Source organism: Merops nubicus, unplaced genomic scaffold, assembly GCF_000691845.1.
Source record: "Merops nubicus isolate BGI_N331 unplaced genomic scaffold, ASM69184v1 scaffold47376, whole genome shotgun sequence".
Taxonomy (NCBI): domain Eukaryota; kingdom Metazoa; phylum Chordata; class Aves; order Coraciiformes; family Meropidae; genus Merops; species Merops nubicus.
This window is the reverse complement of record NW_008615247.1, coordinates 19546-37388: the sequence shown is the minus strand read 5'-3', so window position 1 is coordinate 37388 and position 17843 is coordinate 19546. Positions and strand designations below refer to the sequence as shown.

Sequence of the window (17843 nt, the reverse complement as noted above, 5' to 3'; positions counted from 1 at the left end):
GGCGTGTCCCGTCTGCTTCTCTTCTCTAGCATTTACGATCTCGCCTTCAAACCGGACGGGACTCAGCTGATAATCGCTGCTGGAAATAGGCTGCTGGTAGGGAAACTTTTTTTCCTCTTGCGGTTACAGCTGTATGAACACAATTTATTTCACATTAACTTATGGGTATAATCTATCAAAAATCCTCTTATCTCTCCTAGCCCAGCCTCCTATCTACATATTTAATACGTGCTAACTGCAAAGTGTTTCGAAGCTTTTCAATGTTTCTTACCAAATTTTAAGCTCTATTTCCAAGAGTATTGAGGTTTAATTTACCTCTGCCATCTCATCCTCTCACACCTCACCCAGTGGTTTGAAATCCATTAACCTGCATCCAGCCTTGGCAAGGTGTACAAATACTTGTTTGTTGCAAGTTTAATGCAAATCTCTGTGAAAAGGGGAAAGAAACTGAAGTGGACATCCCTGCTTTGCAAGAGCTTTAGGTATTTTTTTGTGGTTCCCTGGGTCTGTTTGCCTGCTGCAGCCCCTCAGCAAGAGCAGCTCAGGACCAGCTCCTCATGGCTCCTGCAGAGCACTCAGAGGGGGCAGGAGTAGAAGCTGCAGGGAGGGAGAGATGGATGGATGGATGGATGGATGGATGGATGGATGACAGCAGTGTAGTACAGGGCAGCAGGCTTTATTATTTTCAGTGCTTGTGCAATGGTATGTTTAGTGATGATCCTTTCCAGTAATTTATTTTGTTTAAACATCTGATGAGGGAAATGAAGGAAAACAACAAGCTGACAAAATGACCCGTTTGGAAGTTAATTTTGTGTGTGTCATTTTCTAACACTGGGTCTTTCATTGTGTAATGGCAGTATTCCATTCAGGAAAGCTGCTGCACTTTGAAGCCTTTGCCTTACAAGGCCTGCGAGTCCTTCGCTGTGCAGAGAAGCAAACAGAGAAGAAAGTGTATGGTCTTGCTGGCCTTTGGTAATTTTACATACCAGTCCTCACTGCAAGATTTTCTAGCGTATGGTTTTTTGTTTATATGTTTATGTTTTGTTGTAAATAGGTGTATGATACTTCAGATGGAACCTTAATTCAGCCCTTGAAGGGACATAAGGACACCGTGTACTGCGTGGCCTATGCCAGAGATGGTAAATACCAGCTGGGGGTCCTGGGGTGCCCACCTGCCACTTCTTTTTGCCATCTGACAGACAGAGGTCGGGGCTGGTTCCCCTGCAGTGCTTTGGGGGGGTGTGAGCGTGGTGTTGTTTGGGTTTCCATGGGGAGCCTGGGCTGCTGTACGAGTGCTGGGTGCAGGAGTGACGTGGTTTTACGTGTAAGGTCGAGAACCAGGCCCCCCTTCTGCTTCAGCTGTGGCTGAGCTGATGTTTGTGGGTGACGTGGGGAGAAGGTGTACCCCAGAGATCCCTCTCCAGCGCTCCACCTGCCTCTGATTTTTGTTCCTTTAGTTCCTTTATCCCAAAGCTTCCTGATCTTTGATCCTTCACACATTACCCTGCTCACTGCAGACCTTACTCTGCGTCCGGCTCATTCATTGTCAGCGATTCTCACTCCGTGGGGACTTGCTGTGTGCAGACTCAGAGGCCTTCCTCTGAAGTCCTGTTTAAGTTGCAGGGGATGCCTGTGAGAACATGACACAGTTAAGCTGAGCCTCCAGCCGAGGCTGACAGCTCTGGAGGCGCTGGGGCTGCTGGGCTGCAGCGGGGCGTGCTCGGCCAGCGGCAGAGCCAGCGCTCAGAGCTCTGCTGCCTGCAGGAGCAGGGCTGCACTGCAGCCTTAGGCCCGTTATTGCTTCAGCCTTGTCAAGTTCAAGAACTTCTTGCTCTCCCTTTGATTGAGTATTTGACGTGAAAGGGATTCTTCTATGTGGGGGATTAAAATTATGTTTAATTCCTAGGCAAACGTTTTGCGTCTGGCTCAGCTGATAAAAGTGTGATAATTTGGACTTCAAAGTTAGAAGGAATTCTGAAGTACACGTGAGTGATGCCTTTCGGTTCCACCCCTCTCGAAAGCAGCTTTGATTGTGCACTTCTGCTGCTAAAGAGCCTGTGACATTCGATTTGGAAGGCTGAGGTTAGAGAAAATGCCAGGGGGTAATAGCAGAGGGAAGAGGAAAAGAATAGTCGAAGTATCTGAATGAGGCAGGAAAGCAATTAAAGGCATAAAAGAAGGGGGGAAGTCCAGAAAAATTTCTGAATTTAGAGGGCTGGCAGAGAACTGGGGAAAGTCTGCATAGATTGAAACAAAATGAAACAGAATAAAGACAAGGTTTGGTACCATACACAGAGATATTTGTTTTAGAATTTGGATATAACCTTCCATCGTATTTCACAAACTACAATTTATGTACTTTTTTAGCTCATCTCCATGAAATCTACAGAATCTTGCCACTTGGAGACCATTTTTTCTAAGGTTTATTACTGATTTAGTTTACAGTAATTGCAGATTGCTGTAATATAAACAGATCAAATTATTTCTGGTATCAGGTAAGCCTTGCAGCTATCTTGCTGGCAGTCAGAAGAGGGGGCGTGTGAGAGTGGCTCACTGACGTGTGGCTGTGACTTGGTTCTAGGCACAATGATGCCATCCAGTGTGTGTCCTACAACCCCCTCACCCACCAGCTGGCCTCCTGCTCCTCCAGTGATTTCGGTAGGTCTTCCTCTGGCGTCTCCCTTAAGCCAGTGGGTTCTGTTAAAGTTGTGTGGCTAAGCTAACCACAGACAGGTACAACTCCTTATGTCCAGAAGAGGTGAGATACAAAGCTCCATAAAGCTGGGTAATACCAGATACTTATTTAAATCACTTGAACTCAATTGGAAAGGAGTATGTAGGGATAAAATGTACTGCTTTGTTACCATGCTTTTTTTTCCTGTAGAGACACCCTCTGTATTATTTAGATGGATTTTTTCCCACCCCATTTACTGATAGAGAGCACGTATTTAAATGTCCTTCCAGCAGTGGATGAGACTTTGATCCCTCTGAAGTCCCAGCTGAGTTTTCTGACAGTGTTAGGATCTAATCTGAGCACTGGTGAACTCTCACTTGTAATTTACTTTGGTTTTGTGTTTGCTTTCATCAAGGCTTGTGGTCTCCTGAACAGAAGTCAGTCTCTAAAAATAAAACTAGCAGTAAGATTACGTGCTGCAGGTAAGTTTGAAGGATTGTCTGTGTCATTTAAATTAGTTTCAATACAAACCATTCAAAATAATACACAAGCTCGAAGAGAAGAAGTTGTCCTGCAGTAGCTGATGGCACACAGAGGAGCAGACAGCAGCATGAGAGGGGCTCCTCTGCCTCCTGTCCAGTGGTGTGGTTCTTTGTGCTGCTCTGCTGTTCTCAGCGCTAAAACACCCCAGTAGCACTGATAATGCTCCACTAGGAATGTGCCCAGTATTTATCAAAGAGGATTTGTTCTTTCTCTTGTAGTTGTCTCAGAGAGAGCTTCCTCCTCCCCCCTTTGCTGCTTTTAATAGCAAAGGGGTTTGCTTTTTATTTGGTACTGCTTATAACTAAATTCTTGAAGTATCAGAGGGGTGTTCTGGACTTGAGCAAGTGTCTTCTCTCTCCCTCTGTTCAGCCATCTTATGCAATACCAGTAAAATGAAGTTAGATCTAAAATAATTATTTTTTTTGTTGGTAGAGCTGTTCTCCTGTGTGGTTGGTATTTTCAGTAGCAGATAGTACCACAATAGGAAGCCTGAAGACAGGGTACATTAATTTGTGTAAAATCATCCATCTAACTACAGGAGAGACAAGAAAAGAAACCAGATCTCTTCTGTCCTGCACCAATCAGTTTTATCTGATCAGTGTTCTAAATATGGCTTTTGAAACAGTCTGGTCTACTGCCAGCACTGTCATCCCCAAAATGTATCTGTCACTTAGCACATGTTAGAAGTATTGCAAGCAGATGATAGCTTCATTTTTATTTTTTAAATTTCTGTATTTTTTTTATTTCTATGTATATTATAAAATATTCTTGCTGTAGTGCATGCTGTTGCCATAAATGTGGATTTAGGTGCATAAACAAACTGTAAAATTACTGGCTACCTCCCAGAACTCCCTCTTAGATGTATATTTCAATCTATCATCTGTATTTGAGTTTGCTGCAGCATCCTACCCTCCTGCTGCTTGTTTTTAGTAGTTTGCTCTTCAGTATCTGTGTGTTTTATCAGCTGGACAAACGACGGCCAGTACCTCGCTCTGGGGATGTTCAATGGCATTGTCAGCATAAGGAATAAAAATGGTGATGAGAAGGTTAAAATCGAGCGTCCAGGGGGTGCTTCATCTCCAATATGGTCAATTTGTTGGAATCCATCCAGGTAAATCATCTTGTCCTCCATTTTTTACATGCTGAATAGATAATCCTTGGCTTATTGATTGCAGAACGGTGTGACTTTTATCCCTCCTGAAACAGATTAATGCCATGTGTGTTACCTTTTTTTAAGAGATTAGGTATTGGGGTTTTGGCTTTGCTGCCAGCCTTTAATTAAATGGAGAAACTGGTAACAAGTTCCACCTAGAATCACAGAATCATCTTGGTTGGAAGAGACCTTTAAGATCATCCAGACCAACCATCCACGGCTTGGAAACCCCTCCAGGGGTGGGGACTCCACCACTGCCCTGGGCAGCCTGGCACAGCCCTGGACAACCCTCCAGGGCAAGAAATTGTTCCTCAGATCCAAGCTAAACCTCCCCTGGGGCAACTTGAGGCTGTTTCCTCTTGTCCTGTCCCTTGTCCCTTGGGAGCAGAGCCCGACCCCCCCCCAGCTCCAGGCTCCTGTCAGGAGCTGTGCAGAGCCAGAAGGTCTCCCCTGAGCCTCCTTTGCTCCAGGCTCAGCACCCCCAGCTCCCTCAGCTGCTCCTCCCCACACTTGGGCTCTAGACCCTTCCCCAGCAGCTTCGTTGCCCTTCTCTGGCCACACTCCAGCCCCTCACGGTCCTTGGAGTGAGGGGCCCAAAACTGACCCCAGGATTTGAGGGGCAGCCTCAACAGATCTAAAAGAAGATTTATTTATTTATTTTTAATTTATTTTTTTTGTGTGTGTGTCTTTTTTATTGGTTTTGGTTTTGGTCTTTTTGGGGAGGAAGTTCTGTTTGGACTGGGGGAGAGAGAGGGGAACTGTTTTTTCACCTCAAATTCAGAGGGAATATTGTCCCAAATATGTGGATAAAAAATTGCTATTGCAGTAGGTGGAAGAATTTTTGGAATAGAGCAGATGAACAAGAAGAGTTGCTTCACTGCTCTTTAGGAGAGCCAGCAGTGCTGAGGCCTGGTGGTAGGCAGACAGGGAGAAGACCATGAAGAAATCCAGAGAGTTCTCTTCAGATTGTGAGTGAAACTTCAAAGGAACATAAATACCTGTATTACCTAGAACAGTAATTGACAAAAAGGACCAAGCATGTTATGTAGGGTGTATAATCACATATTCAAAAATTAGGAAATTCTAAATTAATAGTTGTATGTGTGGTCTTAATTTATTCTGTTAGTGTGTGTTCCTTATGAGATAGTTCTGAAGTGTGTGTTAAGATGTTGCTTTTGCCCACAGGAGCCAGCATTGTGCACTGAGCAAGGAGAGGGCCCATGTTAAACAGTCAGATTTTCATTAGGTTTTTGGTCCATTTCCTTTTTTTGCTCAGTTTATGCCTAGAGACATTGTTTGTAGCAGAATGTTCATAGAAGGATCTCCCTTCTTCCTAGGCAAGAAGCTGTGGAGAAGGTGGCTTTTGTGCTTTGCTCCAAGCTGAACAGACCATGTCAGAGTACCACAGTTAATACATATGAGACTTGAAGCCTTTCTTGAGTCTGTCACTGGCCACACAAGAGCAATTTAGTTTATTTTTCTTCCCCCCTGCCTTACACTGATCATTGCAGTTCACTCTTGTTCAGCTGTGTTGACTGGGATGTTATGATGGCTTTGTAGTTCTGTAGGTAAGACCAGAATCCAGGCCCTGGTGCTCCAGCAGTGGAGGTGCCATTACCTCCTCTGCCTCTGTGGCCATGTGTGAAGTGATGCTCAAGCTTTGCAGTGAGTCCTGTGAAGGAGACTGACTTTTCTTTACTGTCTCCAAGCTGTCCTCTCAGTTTTAAATGACAAGATGTATCTGCTGTCCTTTCAGTTTGTGGTTTTTAAAAGAGAATAACAAAGTAAGTTCTGCTCTGCTATTACATTATTCTATTGCTTTAAGAAATTTATTAATAAATCACTGTAGAATTGCTACTTTTTTTTTTTTTTATTAGAGATGAGCGCAATGATATTTTAGCTGTGGCAGACTGGGGTCAGAAACTTTCCTTTTACCAGCTTAGTGGCAAACAGGTATGTTCTAGAAAGTGCCTTGGAGAGTGGCTGTGTGTTTTGGATTCTGGTTTCTGTCCTGTGTTCAGACTGTTGCTATGCTAGTGCTTTATTAGTGACATCAACCGTTTTCTATTTTCCCAGCTTTCTAGGTGTCTGCATTTCTTAGCCATCTTTTTCTTCAGCTCTTGTTTCTCCCATGGCAATTCAGCCACTCTCACAATTCTTGTATTAAAAGCCTTATAACTGTGCTGGGTTTTGTGCTGTGGTTTACTGCTCTGTAGAGGGCACATTTGCACTTTTTTCAGCACGTTAAAGGGAGTTTTGTGGGTTGCTTGCATTCTGAGTAGACTGTTTTGGGACTGGAGGGATTCTTGGATGTATTTTAGAACTGCCTTTGAGAACCTTAATACAGCCAGTGGTTCTGGGCTATTGAAAATTTGTGCATGGCCAAAGAGATGAGAGGAATGGTATCAGTGATGGTACTTATTGCCTCAGGGAAAACATGAAATGATCCTTTTGTTAATTTTTAATATATTTTTTAAAATTTTATTTTCCCTTGTAGGTTGGGAAGGACAGAACACTCAATTTTGATCCTTGCTGTGTTAGTTATTTCACCAAAGGAGAGTATATTTTACTGGGAGGTTCAGACAAACAAGTTTCCCTCTTCACGAAGGATGGCGTGCGCCTTGGCACCATAGGAGAGCAGAGCAGCTGGGTGTGGGCATGCAGAGTTAAACCAGACTCCAACTACGTGGTGAGTAGGAGCATTCCTCTGGCATTTTCACAGACAATTTGTCATCTAAGGTAAGACCATAAATTTCAGACAGGGTTGCTTAGTCTAGACATGTCTTGCTGAGGCAGCAGAACCTAAGCAGAGGCCAGTGAAGGTCCTAGAACTATCCCATGAACTAAAATCATCCTGCAGAAGTAAAACTTCAGCTGTAAGAGGGCTGTAAATGAGCATAACATCTGTTCTTAGATGGTAGAACATCTGCTGCATTTTGATCAAAAAAGAGGAGTGAAAACAGGAAAAAATGGCAGCTAATAACTGGGTTGACCTGATCTTATTCCATTTTGGAAAGAAAATGTTCAGATCCACTTGAGATTTTAGTGTTACACCTTGCAGAAAATGGCTGCAAGACAACTGTTAGCCACAAACGCTGCACTCTGCATCACTGTAGAAAGGTGAAGAGATACAGAGTGGGTTCAAAACCAAACACACACCCCCCCAAAAAACCATGAAACCGCCAGCAAATCAGACCTCCCCAGACCCCACCCCCCCACCGTGGGGGTGTCCATGGTCAGTGAGGAGATCCCTCCTCCTTTTGCCTTGCGCTCCTGTCGCCGTGTAAGTCCCAGTGGGCTGTGACGGGTGTCAGTCTGTACGTTATGCAGGAAAAGGAACATAATCATCGTGTAATTACTACACATTTTGCCAATTCTCACCTACATGTAGCAATTAACTGAAGTGGTTCTCTTCGGGTTTAGGCAGTAGGATGCCAGGATGGAACAATATCCTTTTACCAGCTGATTTTCAGCACTGTTCATGGCCTTTATAAAGATCGCTACGCTTACAGAGACAGCATGACTGATGTTATTGTCCAGCACCTCATCACGGAGCAGAAAGGTAATGTCACACTCACTGTCAGGCCAAAGCTTCACTCTCACTCTGTTTTATTTTGTGTTTTTAATTAATATCCATCAGAACACTCGGAATATATGCTGCCTGTACCAGACAGGTTGTTGTCACTGTGCCAGTGAAACTGAGGAATACTGTTTGCAGGATGAGAGTGCAGACTTGGATTCTGGAGGATCAGCGCTGACAAGCTTAGTGAAAGATGTGAGGATTTGAAAGGACATTGGGAGAGGCAGAAGCTTTTAAGATAAGGTTTTAATCTCTGCGAGTGAGATAAAAATACTGTACATCATATTTAGCTTTTTTTCTTTGTCTTACTCGCAGCCTCAAGGGTTTGTGCTGATTTTATTTCTTCATATCTACTGGCTTTTTATGGCAAGGAATCAAAGTATCACTCTAGAATGTGCTGTTGACAAATAACAGAGGGTGATAAATCGTGACTGGAATGGTAGATTACATAGGTGGAGATCAACAAACATCTGAGTAGGAGTCTGCTTAAAATGTTAGAAGTGCTTTAGAAAGATTCAACTTTAATGTGTGAGTCAGTTTTCTGATTTCCGTATCCATTATTCTTGTCTCAGTCTGTACTGTTTTTTTTTCTTTTTTTTTCTTTCTAGTTAGAATAAAAGGCAGAGAGCTTGTAAAGAAAATTGCAATCTACAAAAACAGATTAGCAATCCAGATGCCAGAGAAAATCTTGATCTACGAGTTGTACTCGGATGATTCTTCAGATATGTATTACCGGGTGAAGGAGAAGATAGTGAAAAAATTCGAGTGCAACTTGCTGGTTGTCTGCTCCAATCACATTATTTTATGCCAGGTATGTGCCTGAAAATCCAGAGTGGTCTTGGGGTGCATGCAGACTTTAAAATAGCTGCCCAAAGAGCTGCTAGGAAAAGATTGTGCTGTATTATGTGTTAGAGCTTTTCCCCAAGGCACCAACGTGCAGCTGATGCACTTCTGAGCGATAGCTGTGGCTCTGTGTCACTAAATCAGCCTCTGCAGGGAATTGGGTAAATTAGCTCATGGTTCAGGGGAGTTTTGGGGAGGGGATTAGTTATGAGAGAAGGGTGGGGTTTTGTTTGGTTTTGTTCATAGCATTGGAAAACCAAGTTAAAGAAATCAGCCTGTTGAATTGAGTATTTGACGTTACAATATTGGTGTGTAAAAGTAGGCACACGTGCCAGCATGGGTGCAGACGTAGCACATCAAAGCTGCAGGGTTTTACCTTCACCTCTGTGCAGTATTTAGTGTGTCATTGTGTCTTTAGGAGAAAAGATTGCAGTGCCTCTCATTTAGTGGCATTAAAGAACGAGAATGGCTGATGGAATCTCTTATTCGTTACATTAAAGTAATTGGAGGACCTCCGGGAAGAGAAGGCCTCTTAGTTGGTCTAAAGAATGGTCAGGTAATGCATGATGTCTGGTCTGTGTCTTTTCACTGCAAAGAAAATCTGTTCTGTGCTCTTAGAGGGAGACCTTAGGAGCAGCGTGCTCATTACGACATAGAATTGTATTTGATGGAGATGTTATTGTGGTTGAAAACTAATTACTTCTATCTTTCACATGCTCTGCCTGTAAAATTAATACAGACATGTTTAGCTTTGTCTGAAGTCCATAAATTTTTCTGAACAACTGACAAAAATGGAGTTCTTGGTGAACTGAGGGAGCATTTGTCTTTAGTGGGGGTTGGGATGTGTGTGTGTTCACTTCTCCTGATGATGGCTTGTGAAGGTGTGGCACTTCCAGAGGTGGAGTGGCTGTTTCACAAGCCAGTTCGTAGCTGAAAGTGTCAAACTGGAGGTTTTGATAGAGAGAAATATCAAAGAGGGGTATTGACACAGAGAACAGGTACAGAGAAGTTGAGATCCTTTTTGTCTTCTGTAACTATGCTGTATGTTCCTGTAGTATTATATTAATGTAATCGTTTAATTAGTGAAGCCTGCAGTATGTTGGGGAAACTAAACCATCCAAGATACCTCAAAGAGAAAGCACTTACTTAATTTGAATGCACAGTTTATCTCTGAAAAAAACCTGCAATCCCATGCTTTAAGCAGCACGAAAGTTTAACCCCTGCTGTGCAAGAGAGATGGCTGGGCTGAGTTTGGCTTCCAACCCGTGCAGATCCTGAAGATCTTTGTGGACAACGCCTTGGCCATGGTGCTGCTGCAGCAGCCCACGGCCGTGCGCTGCCTGGACATGAGCGCCTCGCGCGCCAAGCTGGCCGTGGTGGACGAGAACGACACCTGCCTGGTGTACGACCTGCAGACCAGAGAGCTGCTCTTCACGGTACCACGCTCAGGCTTGGGCCTTTCTCCTGAAGAGTGGGGTGCAGGAGGGGGTTTGGAACACAGAACGTACCAGAAGTGTTGCTGGGCAGAAATTCATACAGCTGTCGTTTAAGATTTCCACCACGTGTCGTAGGGTTTAGCCGTGATCTGGTTCTCTATCTGAGCTACCCTTCTAGAGATGGTAGAGAAGGAATTAGAAGACAGGAGATATGCGAGCAACAGCTGAATAAAGAGCCCTTAAACATGTGACCTTTTCAGTTTAATTTAGAGCTCTGTCCTGGTTCCCTTTGAAGCATTACAGTTAATGAGTGTTTTGGCTTTATCGTTAGTACCAACAGAATTAAAGCCTGAACTTCTTTGTTCATCCTGTATTCCCAGACTATAAAATGAATAACGTTAATTCTGCCTTCACTGGCAGTTTTGCAGTCTCTGTAAGGGTGCACTCATTAATGTTGAAACATTTTCAGAGAACACTGGGTAGAAAGCATGAAGTGCTAGAAAGACAGGGGCTGTAGCTTGCTTTTTGTAATGGGCAGAAAAGTGATCCATTCAATATGCCAGCTAACAGTGCAACATTGTGAAACTGTGTATATGTTCTATGGCTTGATAGTACAGATCATTAATAAAAACAAACCAAAGACAATTACAGTTTTTTAATTAAAATGTAAAATATGCCCCTGGAAATACATTTGAGAATATACTAGGCTTAAAAAAAATTACAGATGTAAATACCAAGTGTGTGTGTGCACATGCTCGGGCTCTGGTAGGTCAGATGTGCTAGCTGAAGGAGCCACATGTCTTAGGCAAATGTGATTGCATCTGTTGCAGTCACCACTTACTTTGCTCTTTAGGAACCCAATGCTAATAGCGTGGCTTGGAATACACAGTGTGAGGATATGCTCTGCTTTTCTGGAGGAGGTTACCTCAATATCAAAGCTAGTGACTTCCCTGTCCATCAGCAAAAACTTCAAGGCTTTGTTGTGGGTTACAACGGCTCCAAGATCTTCTGTCTTCATGTTTTTTCTATGTCAGCTGTTGAAGTTCCACAGGTAATCCTTTAATCTCATTAAGTGTTGCTTTACATTCCATAAACATCAATGTGTAGGAAGTGAAGAAGCTTTTCTGAGATTTACTCATATCCCATTACCAAAATTGTTGCCGCTCACAGTTTCTTTATCATTAAGTTATACTGCACAGTACACTTTATTTTTGTCTATTTGACATTAATTAAGCCAACGTCATTTTTGCCACTGTTGATTGTTATTTCTGATTCTCTCTTTCTGGTTGCAAATGCACATAATCTAAAAGCAGAGACGAAGACATAGTGCAGGTGTTACCTCTTCCTGTAGTTTCACAGTAGTGTCTCTGTGTATTTTTTCTCAAGTTGTCATTTCATTTGCCTTATGAGTACATCAAATCCTGTCTTGCTGTTGCTTCATCTAGATGTGTTTAGGCAATATTTAAGCTGTGCATTTTAGTCTGAATGTATAGTACATATGTGGTCTTCAGAACCTAAATTTAGAGATTGCCTTCTACAAAATTCTATTTTCTGTGTTATGGGAAGCAATGAAAGAGTCTAAAATAGTTGAAGAAATAAAAAATAAATAAGAAGAGACCCCACCATTCTGACTCACAGAGGCAGTTGTGGGCAGGGGTTGAAGCTGAGGGTCAGTGAAGAAGGCCAGAGTGCCCTGTGCAGCGGGTGCCCGTGCTGCAGGCCTCACCCAGCACCTCACAGGCTCTGTGCAGAGCCACCATCAGGCTCTGTGCTTCCAGGGTGCTGCAGCTGTGAGATTGACCAGGCCTGGCACACTCCATCTGCCTTGGCAATGCTGTAGGTACCAGTATGCCACAAAATCATGGTGACGTGTCTCAGAGGCAGCTTTTCCAAAGCCACGCTCTTGGAGGGCATACCAAAAAGTGTACAATTTTCAGATAAATTGTTAAAAATAACATGGAAATGTATCTACATACTGTCTTTGGTTGCAAAACTGGAGTTCCAGGTAATTTAGTTGCAGTTCTCCCTGTTAGCTCAAAGGCTTTGAGCTGTAGCTGCAGCCCCTGAGCCTCCATTCGTCTCTGTCAGCCTGCAGTTGGCAGTTTCTCTTTAATTCCCTTTTAGGGCTGGTCTTTGAGGTCAGTGTCATTTGGGCTTAATAGCTGCATTCTTGTGTGCTCTGGGTTGGCACAGAGGAGTTACTTCCTCATGGCCCCTCCTCCTGTTGTGTCAGAATATCTCCAGGGGTGCCACTTTCCATGCCTCTAGCCTTTGAGAGCAAACTGCCCCCTCCTTTGCTTCCTTAGGATTTAAAAAAAACAAAACCCCTCAGTGGTTTGTCATCCATTGCACAATGCTCAGTAGAATTCACATTCTTAACAGTCCTAATATGCTAGGAACTGAAGATTTCAAGATGGATGAGTTTGGGGTGTAATGAACCCAGCTTGTCTAAAGACACAAGAATGATCACCCAGAGTGTTGTTCTGTTAGACAAACCCCCACGTGCTTACTGCCTGCAGAGCTTGTAACGGTTGTGATGAGAATCTTGGTTTTTTACCCCAATGTATGTAGAGAATTTCACTAATATGTCTCAGCATTATGCTTCCTAATACATGTTTTTTGCTGGAAATCCTCAGTCTGCACCCATGTATCAATATCTGGAACGAAAAATGTTTAAAGAAGCCTATCAAATTGCATGTTTAGGAGTGACTGATACTGACTGGAAAGAACTGGCCATGGAAGCCTTAGAAGGGCTGGAGTTTGAAACTGCTAAAAAGGTAAATCAGTTATTTACTTATTTAGCAGAAAGCTTGGTTTATATTTTAGAGATATATATGTATGTAGTGTGTGTGTGTGATGTATGGTTTTTGTCTGGAACACAAAGTGGTGTTCCTGGGTTATGTTATTCCACATAGCAAAGAAAATGTGGGTTTGTTTTGTACTAAGGTTCTTGAGATGAGTTTTTTGAACAGAAATCTAATGTACCTCTAGATAAATGCCGTATTTTAAATCAGTGTTAAATGGAGAGAAAATGGTTTCTTTCATCTGCTGTTAAATGCAATAATTTGGGGGAAATGGAGCTAGAAGGTTGTTGGGTGGTGCTGACCACGGGGTGGCAGCAAAGAATGTCCCAGCTGCCTGGTGTCCCTGCCTCAGTGCTGTAAACTTCCCTGGTTTTCCCCCTAAATATTTAATATGACCTCAGTTCCATGTGGAGGTTTCATATTCTTTGTTGTCTACACATTAGTGTTCTTTGAAGGCAGTGGTGGGATGTCATCACTGTAATGGCTTTCTGTCTGGAATGCCATGTTTTGGGAGTGGTCTGTAAATGGACATGTACTGAAGGACAGAGTTTTCGTCAGCATAAAGCACTTCCCTGTTTTCTTTCACCACCTCCTCTCAAAGAAGAGAGCGAACTGAGTTCAATGTCATGAGTATTGTATGAGGGACAAAACAGTCTAAAAATATGCAGGAATGGCCTCTAATGATAGGCATCTTTTAATAAGAGATTTTTTTTTTTTAAAGAAATTAAATGCCTCTACTTCAGAAAAAAAAAGGAAGAAGCATCAGAATAATACCAGTTTCATGGATGGCTTTATGCAAATAGATATTCTTAAAAAGAAGTTTTCAGTGCCTCCTTGGAATTTTAAAGTAGTGCCCTCTTAGAATTAGAGCGGATTAATTTGAACAAAAGCAGCTTCTTGACATTAAAGGCTCTCGTAGTTCCTAGTCCGATCTGGTGTAAGCAGAATATTCTGTGCCCTCTTAAGCACTAGTTTGGTTAGTGTGTGGTGTAAAGAGTTAAATTTCTATCTTTTGATGCATGTCAAGAGTACGTGCTCAGCTGCTGTAGCTCACATGTGACTTTGCCACTTGAGACTTTGGGTTGCACATTTATCTCCATTGGCAGAGGATATTACACTGGCTTGCAGTACTTTTATCTTACTGGCGTCTCGCTTCCTTTCCTCTCCCTGAGCTGCTTCCATTCTGGATTTTCAGAATGGTCTAGAAGTATGCTGTGGCAGAATCATCAGTTACATGTCCTACCTTGTAACAGTTTCCTTAACTTTCCCTGTCTGTGTCATGCCTCACAGTGAGATGGAAAAGCTATAAAACAGCCAGGATAAAAGTATGGGATATTTTATATGGTGCTTTGTATTTCTCAGGGGCTGACACACGTACACCTTCTAGTCCCTGCCTTTGCTGTTGCTTTTCAGCAGCGAGCTGTTTGGATTGTGCCCTTCTCCTATTTACTGCAATGCCCCAGGGGCTACAGCTGTAGCCAGAGCCTGTCAGGTTAGGGACTGCCCCAGCACATTTCCCTCTGTCCTGTTTGCATGAAGACAGCTTCATTTGGGCATAACAGTGTTCACTTTTCCTGCCTTTCAATTCCTTTTGGTTTTTGTATTTTCTCTTCAATAGGCATTTACCAGGGTACGAGACCTTCGATATTTAGAATTGATCAGCAGCATAGAGGTAAGAAGAATATTAAAGACAGTGTATTTTCTTATACTTGGTCCAATGCCAAAAGCAGTGCTTTCTGTTATTGGAGGGACTTGTTTTGATAGTGGTTCTGACTGCTGGAGATGTGTTTAGAGTGAAAACTCCTGATGAATGAAGGTGACTCAAATTCTAGTCATACGACTGAAACTTCACAGAACAAGAAGTGGGGGGGATATGGAAAAATAAGAACTCTGAAACTGTCTCCAGGAAAACTGGAAAAACTTTCAATATTCAATTAATAATTGGTAGAATACTGCTGTGCTAACAGAGCTTAGTACAGAATACTTCATAAAGATGAGTTAATTAAGCCTTCCCTTACCCCCTGGAGGTAGGTAATTACTATTATCTCCTCTTTGCAGAGCCAGAAACAGGCCCAGAGAAATAAAATGACAAACTCAAGGTCTCATGACAAGTGTATGACAACTGGAAATAGAATTTGGGATTCCTTACTTGGATACTGTGCTCTAATCACTAGTTCTTACTCTTTTTATGCTTCTTGATAGAATTTCACCAGACAATAAGGGTGTGTGATGAGCACATGAAAAGACATGGTATCACCCTTGTCTGTCTACAAAGAGTGCACGATAGTGCTCTGTTTAAACATCTGCAGTGAGAACAGATTCCTCTTTCTCATGCCAATTAGATTTACACCTTCTCTGGAAGAACACATTCCTTGCCTTCCATTTCTGCAGAGCTGTCTTGATTCTCTCAAAACGCCAGCAGCTTTTCTCAGTGTCCAGTGTGGGACAGAGTTCTGTGTTAGGAACCCCTTTTGTTCACATTTGTTAGGGTTTTTTATTTCCCTTGAATAGGTAGGTAGATAGATGAGAACACTCTCACCACATCCCTGCTGATCTTTCTTTTCCACATGTGCTTCCCCAGATTACATCCGTTGAGGATATTCTGGAATTGTCATGTTACATTCTGTTTAGTGAGAAAGATTCCCTTTGTAAATAGGCATAAGCTTACTTTCAGACTTCTTGACAATGCTCCTCCAGAAGTGAGGGTTCTCCATCACTGCTGACTGTTGCTTGTGGTGTATCAGATTCCTTGTAAAGCTTGTAAGGGTGTAACTGAGCTCACATGTGCCATTAATATGAGGGTTTTCTCTCAGTCACTACACATTTTTTTTCTAATTGATGACAGCAGGAAGCATAATTGCCAGATCTCCGTATCTGGAAAGATTCTGTGAGGTCTTTAAAAAATGGTGTAACAATTCCTCTGATTATTCTTTTAACTGAGTATTTAAAGGGAGCTTTCAGCACCAGTCCAGACCCAGCCTGGTCCGTGGGCGTGGCTGGAAGGAGCCTCCTTTGGCAGGAGGGACCTGGACCTGGGGGCTCCTGGAACACTTTTCCCCTTTCACACAGTTGTCTTCAAATTAAATCTCACGGGTGTATTCCCCTGCGGGGCGGGCTGCTGGTGGCACTGGTTTTGTGCAGAGCAGGGTCTGAGGTGTCCCCAGGACACAGGGGGGAGCAGGCTCTGGGCTGTGCTCGGAGGCCGGCTGGCGAGCGCCTTGAGCCTGCTCAGGGCTGGCAGTGACCTCCCTGCTGGCCAGCCCACCCACGGCCACAGGACATGCTGGTGAGTCTCTGCTGGAGAGAATAAGGAGCCCATCCAGTGCCTTTTTTTTAATAGCATAGCATAACGGTACCATGTGTTCATTGTCCTGAGTGAAATCAAGAGAAATGATTTTTCATCCCTTTGGTTTGTATAGTGACATTTCATTTTACTTGTCCTAATTTTAATTAAGAAGGGATTTAATCCTTTAATTATAAATTCACCAGAAATGTAGGAGAGGCATAATTATGATATCCTGTTACAGGTTTTACTAACACTTAAAATCTAAGCCCGAAAAGCTAATTCTTAATGGCTCTTCTCACCTAGGTGCCGATCACCTAGAATGGTTTCTACATCTCTTTGCGTTTGTTTGCCTGTCTGGTTTTGGTTTTGTTTTTTTTCCAGGAGCGGAAGAAGCGTGGGGAGAACAACAACGACCTGTTCCTAGCAGATGTTTATGCCTACCAGGGAAAATTCCACGAGGCAGCAAAGTTGTACAAAAGGAGTGGCCATGAGAACCTGGCTGTTGAGATGTACTCCGACTTACGGATGTTCGACCACGCGAAGGTAACGGCCTGTGACAGTGTTTTAGTGCAGAGCTATTAACCTACCTGCAGCGGGCCTCAGAGTAGGATCCTACAAAAGGATTGGATGAAATGCAGGCTTTGAATTCCAACCTTATTTTCGCAGTTAATTGGCTGAAGTTTGTTTGGCTTCTGAGGGGAGAAATGGCCATCATCTGTGCCTAGATGTAATGGTGGCCTTTTTCTTCAGAGCTAGCAGATTGTGTTTTGTGTAGCCCCAAATGTGTCCATGGAATTCAGGGCTTTTCCGTGGAACGTTTTGCAGAACACAACCAAAGGAGGTTCTTTTATTGTGATTATATAGTATTATCTATAGTAATTTTCCTTTTTTTAAAAACTAAACATTTTGGGTTTATGACTTGTTTCTTCAGCATTATTTTGCTCAACAGTCCCTTTTCTTTGCCTCCCAAAGATGATAAGGTAGTGCACATGCAAAGTGGAGGTGGGTGCACCATGTGGTTAATTCATTTCCGTATTACAATAAGAATATTTTTCTTTCAGAGTTTGAACTAATATACCCATTTCAGTTCAATATTAGTGTTTCATAAAGTGTGTAAAATACTAACCTAGTATATTGTTGTTTACTAGAGCATTTTCTTCCAAGCATTCAAGAGGTCTTGGCTTTTTTTTTGAGAGAGAGCTCTATTTCCATGCAAAAATAAATTGAATATGGTTTTAAAAAGTGATGTTTTTATATGGTGATAACAAAGCATTACTTGGCTTTTAAGTCTTTTATGGTGTTTTCTTATCAAAATCCCAGCAAATGTGTGCACTGTTTAGTCTCATTCATCACTCATCAGAGCCTTATTCTGCCCAGTACAGGACAAAGACTTTACCATGACATGCATATGAAGTGTTTTAGCACAGATTCCACAAACTGTGCTACAAAGAGATCTCTTTCTTCCAAAAGCTTAATATAAATACTTTGGGGCTTTGCTGATGTAAGTCTGACTTCCACTATTTT

General features: G+C 42.7%; 1 protein-coding gene across 3 annotated transcripts in view; it reads left to right on the top strand.

The window, feature by feature from the left end:
- Positions 1-33: 33 nt before the first annotated feature.
- IFT122 (intraflagellar transport 122) overlaps positions 34-17843 on the top strand; it is a 31168-nt gene continuing 13358 nt past the window's right edge. The window contains exons 1-16 of one of the 3 annotated variants that reach the window (XM_008942457.1): positions 34-96; positions 1055-1139; positions 1907-1985; positions 2582-2658; positions 3090-3156; positions 4182-4328; positions 6248-6323; positions 6868-7063; positions 7798-7932; positions 8559-8761; positions 9212-9349; positions 10065-10229; positions 11083-11280; positions 12866-13006; positions 14652-14705; positions 16701-16862. In XM_008942457.1, the coding sequence (XP_008940705.1) occupies positions 4216-4328; positions 6248-6323; positions 6868-7063; positions 7798-7932; positions 8559-8761; positions 9212-9349; positions 10065-10229; positions 11083-11280; positions 12866-13006; positions 14652-14705; positions 16701-16862 (1581 nt within the window). In that variant the 5' untranslated portion in view covers positions 34-96; positions 1055-1139; positions 1907-1985; ... (1 more) ...; positions 3090-3156; positions 4182-4215. Of the gene's footprint in view, positions 97-1054; positions 1140-1906; positions 2103-2527; positions 2659-3089; positions 3157-4181; positions 4329-6247; positions 6324-6867; positions 7064-7797; positions 7933-8558; positions 8762-9211; positions 9350-10064; positions 10230-11082; positions 11281-12865; positions 13007-14651; positions 14706-16700; positions 16863-17843 lie in introns of all 3 variants that reach the window. The other 2 variants (XM_008942456.1, XM_008942458.1) reach the window with 2 other exon arrangements.